This window comes from Aegilops tauschii, chromosome 2 (assembly GCF_002575655.3).
Source record: "Aegilops tauschii subsp. strangulata cultivar AL8/78 chromosome 2, Aet v6.0, whole genome shotgun sequence".
Lineage (NCBI taxonomy): Eukaryota > Viridiplantae > Streptophyta > Magnoliopsida > Poales > Poaceae > Aegilops > Aegilops tauschii.
The window spans coordinates 645528388-645536368 of NC_053036.3; the positions used below are offsets into that span (position 1 = coordinate 645528388).

General features: G+C 49.4%; 1 protein-coding gene across 1 annotated transcript; it reads right to left on the minus strand.

Moving 5' to 3' along the window:
- Nucleotides 1–943: 943 nt before the first annotated feature.
- On the minus strand, nt 944–2924 carry LOC109747450 (succinate dehydrogenase subunit 3-2, mitochondrial-like). Its single transcript, XM_020306503.4, has 3 exons — nt 2748–2924; nt 2380–2445; nt 944–1502 (listed from the first exon to the last, which is right to left on the minus strand). The coding sequence occupies exons 2-3, from the start codon at nt 2441–2443 to the stop codon at nt 1186–1188; spliced, it is 381 nt and encodes a 126-aa protein (XP_020162092.1). The 5' UTR covers nt 2444–2445; nt 2748–2924; the 3' UTR covers nt 944–1185.
- Between the last annotated feature and the right edge of the window lie 5057 nt (nt 2925–7981).

The following is a 7981-nucleotide window of genomic DNA, read 5'->3' on the forward strand; positions in this document are numbered from 1 at the left end:
AGGGTGGAGCTGCAATGCAATGCGTGGGTGTCGTGACCTGCTGACCTCGCACGGCGGCAGAAGCTGCAGTGCAACGAGGGCTGTTTGCTATGGGGGAGATGAGTGGTTTGTTGTGGCCGGTGCCGCTGCACGAGACAGTAGGACGGCCGTTGGCGACGAGCAATGGAGGAGGAGCTGCGCAGCAGAGACAGGGTTCAGTTTTTGCAGCCGCGTCTGTTCCTCTCCACGTGATCCTACTTGGAGCAAATCGGGCAGCCGTGCAACGCCTCATCCAACGGCTCGAGAGGCGATTTATAATTGCCTCGCGTCAGCCGGATGACGCGTAGCAGTGGCCATATTTTATACATCTACATCATTTGTTGGAGGGGCGTTTTTTAGTCTAAGTGATGTAAAAAGTTATAATTTATACATCTGCATCATCAATTGGAGATGCTGTTATTCAATTGTGGAACGCTGGCCCACCGTCGTAAACATATAGACAGCATAAAAACAGGTGGCTTTTCTTTCTTAAGTTTGTTTATTTATGATCTATTGATGGTATAACAAGATCAAATTTTGGCTGGAAGAGGAGTAGACATGGCCCCGAGGGGGTCGTGAGTTTTGAATCTGATGCCGTGGGGTCGAGTCTCCGGTGACCTACAGATACGCCCACATTGCTCCCAGGCATGACACTGAAAGATAGAGGATGATTGAGCGTGGAGAAGAGAGGAATTTAGCATCAACTTAGCTTGCGGTTGTTGCAATGCAATGCGCCTATTCATTCATGATTAACAGAGATGTATTACTACACACGATTATCTCATCTGATTTGTTCTACAACTCAAATATGGATCTGCAACTTAATTAAGAGAAATTAGGAGGCCAAAAGAAAAGTGGCTAATGCACCACAAGGCCGGAACAAACTTCAAAATGAGAAATTAAGTTGACTTATGTTGCTGTCGAATGAGCAAGGACAACATTCAAGCCAAAGCAGAGGATCTGGTTTCAGATTTGCAGACCTCATAACAACAAACACCCAAAATGAGTTTTTTGTTTTTTGTTTTTGCACTGATCATTAGGATAGTTCTACTTATTATTAATGAAAATATGCAGGCCTGGTAAGATGTTATGGCAGGTGCACCTGGAGTTGCATTGTGCCCAATGATGGAACACCCACAGCAATGTCACCCCTCATCTCTGTTTCACTCAGACACCAAACATGAGGCTGAACTTGGTAGCAAGAGGAATGGATATGATGGCAGCGCCCAGCGCAACGCCAAATATACGGTGCGAGATGGAGAACGTAGCGCTCAACTGTGGCTTCTTCAGAGGAAGATGAGGAGACAATGGGCGGTTTGCGACAGGAGCTGACAGGGGGCGACTTGTGTGTAAGGATCGATTTCCAGATGGAGGCATCTTCTGTCGCAGAGCTCCTAAGGGAGAAGATGCATAGCTCTTTGTTTGCCCAATGCCTGAGGAGCGTCTAAGGCTATCCATGTTGTTGAAAGATGAGTCTGAGGCACCTGAAAGACAAAGGCAACAAATGTAACTTGTCATCATTATTAGTTGATCGATATACAGGTGTAGCTATTATCAGGCAACAGGTGTAAAGTATTTGTTTAATCAAAACTTTAATCGTATCAAAGTATTCTCATGTGATTCAGATGCTTAAAATCATGACTAGCTAACCAATTAGCACATACATCAAGGTTCAGTGTAATCTCTGTTTTGTCCAGTGAGGGAGAGAGTTGCAGTTAAATATCTGAGAAATAAGCTACAGATCAAACGAGCACTTGTTCCTTTAGGTTAATATAATCTGGCACTATATAAAGAGGCCTATTTTAGTTCAAGAACCATCATTTTTACTAGTGAGTCATGCCAGGATTAGGATTTACAGTCAAACAAGAACACTAAAAAAAAGTCAGTTCTAGGTTGTATACATGAGGACCCTGTAAGTGCCTCAGTTTGGGAGAGAGAGCCTTATTAGAAGATATAAACTGCAGATTCCTTTAGTGCAGAATAGCAAGATTGATGGAAGACAATGCCGATACTACCGTTTACTACTAACAGAAATTGCATGCTTTATATATTAACCAAAAAGATGGATGTTCTTCATTAAACAACACTGGATTACGAAACCATGTGCGGATAGAAACGAGATATAGAAGCACTCTCGTATAACACACCAAATAAACCTCCCTATCTATCTAACATTCTTTCCAGCCTGAACCTCAGTTGTTAGTCCTTTGCACAAGCTGCACAATAAGAATGCACTTAAAAGGATGATGTGTGCACGGCCCAGTACCATCTATACAATTAACATGTGGCGTGATTGTTTGATATCTGGAAACTACGTACTTCAGATTTCAGAAGTATGAGTAAGATAGGAAGAGTGCTTACCATGGAGAGCAAATGGAGCGTCGTTGAGGGGTCCAAAGCGAGTGTTGCTGTGATACTTGTCCATTCCTGCCGAAAGAAGAACCAACACCATTACATATTTACATTATTACCAATCTATAAGAAGCACCGATACAGCGACACGGATAGGGCTACGGCGATTTGTTGTGAGGTGAGATGGATACCGCAAGACAAAGAACAATTTTGAGATGTGCGATTGGATCAAAATACTGCCCCCATTTGTTGCCACCGTGCCTATTTTCGAGTCATCAATGATTATGAATTTCCTCAATCCTCGAGTCATCAAGCACGCAGGCAGCAAACATCGCACGGGAGGACCGGAGGAGAGCACAATTGGGGAAGGAAGTAACCTTGATCTGCCCCACGCGGCGGGCGGCGGCACGGAGACGGCGTTTACAGTCGGGGTCGAGGGCGAATCCAGGCGGTGGCGAGCGACTCCAGGCGGTGGCGAGGCGATTCCAGGCGGCGGCGACGACGGCGGGATCGCGGTACTGGAATAACTTGCGGTCTTGCGTTGCGCCTGACTTTTTTTTGAACACAGTGCGTTACGCCAGGGTTAGCATCGTGATAGGTCTTGCTGGGCTGGGCCATCTCATCCCGTGTCCCCTGCGTATTCGCACTTTTTTTGTCTTCTTTATCTTTTATAATCGAGAAAAGGAACATTTTTTGGGTGGGTAATAGGATTTTTTTTTGAGGATGTAATAGGATATTTATTCCTTTGCCTAAAAAAAGAAGTTATATTCCTTTCCATAAAAAACTACCAGGAGTTTTATTCCATTATGATAGTGTTACAATCAAGAGGCAAAAAAGTTATTCGATACAAGGGGGTCCTCTATGGGAGCAACTAGTTAACGAGTGCTCCTTCGGGACCCTCGCAACGATCAGCGCCACTTGGCGCGCTCTCAGCCATTCGCCACGTGTCGCGCTCTGATCGCTCCCTCCGGATTTTGTTTTTTTATTTTCCCGCACACGTTTTCGGCTTTAAAAAAATGGTTTTTTTCTACGTTTTGTTTTTCCACCGGTTTTCCTTAGCTTTTCAACCCAAAAAATATTTTGAAAAAAATAAATTTTGCCCGAAAAAACGTGTTTTCTTTTTTATTATTTTACAAGAGTCACGGTTTTGCTTCCGTGAGAGGCACGGTTTTGCTTTCGTGGGAGTCACGGCCATCCTTCGCGAAAACGAAAAAAAATGTGTTTTCTGTCTTTTTTTTGCTTTCACGAGAGTCACGGTTTTGCTTCCGCGAGAGGCACGGTTGTGCTTTCGCGAGAGTCACGGCCGTGCCTCTCGGAAAGGGAAAAAAATGTGTTCTGTTTTTTTTCTTTCGCGAGAGTCACGGTTTTGCTTCCGCGAGAGGCACGGTTGTGCTTTCGCGAGAGTCGCGGCCGTGCCTCTCGGAAAGGAAAAAAAAAGCATTTTCTGTTTTTTTTTCGTTTCGCGAGAGTCACGGTTTTGCTTCCGCAAGAGGCACAGTTGTGCTTTTATGAGAGTCACGACCGTGCCTCCTCGGAAATGGAAAAAAAACGTGTTTTCTCTTTTTTTTTCCTTCCGCGAGAGGCACGGTTGTGATTTCGTGAGAGGTAAGGGCGTGCCTCTTTCGGAAAGGGAAAAAACCCGTGCTCCCTGTTCGGTTTTCTCGTTCGGTTTTTTTCGTCCGGTTTTTTCATAAAAAAAAGTTCGTTAAAACATCAACATGGATCTAGTTTTGAAAATCTTAGCCCGAGGAATCCAACGGTGAAAACGGTTCGAGATTTGGACGCACGGTTTGAGAGATAAAACGTTTTGAATAAACGTATCGACGAAAAAAAGGAAAACTCTCAGGTTGCAACAAGTGGCGTGCTGCATGTGCGCCACTTGTCGCAACCACGGGAATTAGAGTGATCTTTGCAATGAGTACTCCTCAATTAGTGATTTCGTCCTCTACGTAGCCATACACAAATGCTACAATTAGTAGTACATGACTTTATATTGCAAACTGATTTGCTACCCTATTGTGAGCACGACTAAGCTCTTGTGCAGTGAACTTCTGGCCTTCAAGAAGTGCGTGGATCTCCGCCTCCACAACATCATTACAGTTAAATAAAAACATGTATGCTACAAACATAACACTCCTATCATGTCGTCTAAGAATCATGCCCGTTGCCGGCGTCCCGTATCGAGCGAAGAAAGAACCGCATAAAAGAAATACTCCAGGATAAGATTTTCTTTTTGTTGCCATAGAAAACTTTCATTGCATGAATTTCCTATAGCGCAAGACTTGTCTTTCCTCTCTCCCAAGGTGACTTGGGAAAGGCTTCCTCCCCTCGATCTTCGGCGGCGAGCCCGTGGATTTGCTTCCCCTCCGCATGCCGCTCCGATGGCCAGTGGCGGGGAGGAAAATCCTGATGTCTCGACTCCCGCTAGTAGATAGGTAGGGTTTTAGTCCTTGTAGGGGCGGCGTTTGAATGGATGGCGGCGCTCCTTCTTTGAGTCAGTCTTCCGGGCTGCGATCCTCCTTAAGTTCGTCCGTTGGGACGGATCGGACGGTGCTCCGGCGTAGATTCTTGCTAGCTCCTTGAGACAGCGAGGTTAGGGTATCTCGACGTGCGTACACAGTGGCGATATTTGGTGTCAGGTTCTTCAGATCGATTTAAGGATTCAACAGCGACAACTGCAGATCCGAGGCGCTAGTCCTTAGAGGCACATGCACGAAGACTTCCCGGCTATTATAGACAAGCTCAGGCCGGCTCCGTTATTGGAGCGGCAACAGCTGCGCGTCGACGGCTCGTTCTGGCGGCAACAATAGTTGTTTGGTGGTCTTTTCGTAAAAAGAAGAAAACTTTCATTGCTCAAAAGAAGTCATTACAGTTTTGTTGATTGAGAAAAGTCAACCCCATCAGAGGAACAATGCAGCCACATAACAGTCTGAGGTAACGAACGCCCATTTGGGCGAGTGCACGACTAGATCACTACTGAGAAAAGTCTTATAGATGGGGTCACTTTAGTGACGGGCATGTCTGAGATCCACCACTGCTATTTGGGTAAAGTACTAGCGGTGGGTGAAAAACGTCGTCTGCAACAGCTAAACGGACAGTTGCGGCCGGCGCTAGTAGCCACCCACTAGGCCGCTACTCTTAAGAGCATCTCCAGCCGTTCGGCAGGGCGCCAAAAAAGAGCCCTCTGGGGCAAGCCGGCGCTAGATTGGCGCGTGGGGGCGACCTAGCTCCCAGTCGTCGGCCCACCGGTCGCCCCGGGTGCGGCGATGTTGTGTACAAAATATATGCAAACTCGGCGACATTTGCACGAACTTAGCGAAACTTCATTCAAATTTGTACATAAAACATGAAAACATGCAAACTATGACTGAACTACGCCTAAACTACGCCTAGCCGCCACCGTCCGCCGCCGCCGTCTACATGCCGAGAAGCCTGTAGAAGCGGGTGTAGTCGCCGCCGTCGTCGTCATCATCGTCGCGCGGCTGGCTTGGGCCGGCGACATCGCTGCTACAGCCCTGGCCAGGGTCGGCAGGGCGCGGTGGCGCGCTGGACGGCCCGTCCTCGTCCTCCTCGTCGCTGTCGAGGACGATGACGCCGCCCTCCTCGCGCCCGCGGCGCCGGGCCTGGAGCTCCGCGTACGCCCGGCGCTGGTGGCGGACCTGCTCACGGACGTAGTCCTCCTTTGCCCACTTGAGAGCGGACTCATCGTCGGGGGCTGCCATCTCGACGTGCTCCGGCTTCACCGGGAGCAGCCCCGACTCGGGCTTCGGCCGGACCAGGCGGAGGGAGCGCCTCCTCGGAGCCAGACCAGGCGGGGAGGGCCGGGCACCCTCGTCGATGATGAGGGCACCACCGCGGGTGCGGCGCCCGAGCGGCGTCTCCTCCGGCTCGGGCTTGACGGGGCGGAGCGCGGCCGGTGAGCCGAAACCCGACGACGAGGACGACCCCGGCTCCATCCGCCGCGGCGTCCAAGAGCTACCACGGCGGCGAGAGAAGGAAGGCCGTCGGCATTGAAGCGGCCGTTGGGGATGACGCCGTTGGTGGCGGCGATCTGCTCCTCGCGGCGGCGCTGGAAGTACATGGTCCAGAGGGTGTGGCTGTCGGCGGCGTAGCATGGCTCGTCCCTTTGCGCTGCTCCTTCGGGCACCGGTGGCACCGGTACGCCGCCGGCGCTCAGCCGCCACGTCTCGGGCACCCGCATGTCCGGGGGCGCCGGGTACTCAGCCTCATAGAGCAGGCGCGCCTCCTGCTCTTGGAGGTGGCGGCGGCCGAAGCCGTTCGCCGCCGGGCCGTCGCCTGGGTACCTCTCGGCCATGTTTCTCGTCGGCAGGAAGAGATGATACGACCAATTCTAGTCCTAGTCTTAGTGACTATAGCGAGGATGTACAAGACACGACTCAGGATCAAGATACCGCAATTCCTATAGTCGTTATTGGCGATGCATTTATTCCAAGAGATTTATGCATGAACTACAGTGATAAGATGGCACTAGTCAATGTTACACGCATGCATGTTGATGCATTGCACATGCAATGTATGGACGTGCGATTTCTTGTACTTAACCAATCAAATAAGGAATTTGCATGCTTAAATATGTACGGGAGAGATAAAAAGGCAGTGCATCAATTTAAAAAGGAAGTCCATCAAGGTAGCTACGCTGATCAAGGGTATTACTTTAGCTGGTCACGGACACTAGATTCTTGGACGCGCAGTTGGAAGAAGTTTTCAACATGGACGTCAAGATGCATGCACGCTTATGTGTTGAGCCAGATGCAACTAACTAAAAGGAAGCATATGATTTGCTTCTACTTCTTTGGACGACCGCGACCACCAGAAGAGACGCGCATCAGAAGGTTTCTCACGTGGGCTTATAGATGTTTAAAGGAGAATGGATGGGGCCCACCAAGCTTGCCGGTAATTTAGTTAATTAGTTTAAATCTACAAAGAGTCCAGATTAAAAAAAGTATTTGTACGTGCGTCTTTAGGAAAGAATTTAGTCGTGCGTGTCTTCCAAGTCGGCTACTTCTATAAAGCCTATGTGTGCGTCATTGTAAAAGGCAGGTTATTTTTATATGAAATAGACATGATGTGTTTTTCAGGATAGACACACCCGTATCAAGTTTTGGAGGGATCTTTAGAAAACCTCTGTGTTGCGATTTCTCTTCGTGGAAATTGTTTTGCGCGTGAGTACCTTCGTCGAGATTGGTTTTCTCGTGCTGGGCCGCAAGGTTCAAACCCTCTACTTCGTGTACATCGCGTGCGCGGGCGAGAGGTTGCTACCGCTGAAGGAGGAGTGTCGTGAAAGATTGGGCCGCAACTACGGATCAGATCTCACCATCGAGGTTTGGTTTATATCAAGAGAGGAGTGTTGCTATCTACGCCGGAGAGGGGGAAAATGAGAGCAGTGGCGTCCACCGGCGGGGAGGTCGCCTTTTATAGCCGTAGCGGGGCGGTGACGGGGTGCATGCCGGGCGACGCGTGGCTTGACGCGCGTCGCGGCGCGTTCACTGCGCCGCCCGTGAGAGGCATCAATGGAGGCTGACCGGCGCGGCAGCGCGGCAGCCTTCGCATTGATTCGCGCGGGAACCGAGGTGATGAGGGCGACGAAGCA

Excerpts from the sequence above, each read along its gene's own strand:
- LOC109747450 (XM_020306503.4), bottom strand. The coding sequence starts at position 2,443 with ATGGACAAGTATCACAGCAACACTCGCTTTGGACCCCTCAACGACGCT. Across the intron at positions 1,503-2,379 it reads CGCTCCATTTGCTCTCCATG|GTGCCTCAGACTCATCTTTC; the intron begins GTAAGCACTCTT and ends TTTGTCTTTCAG.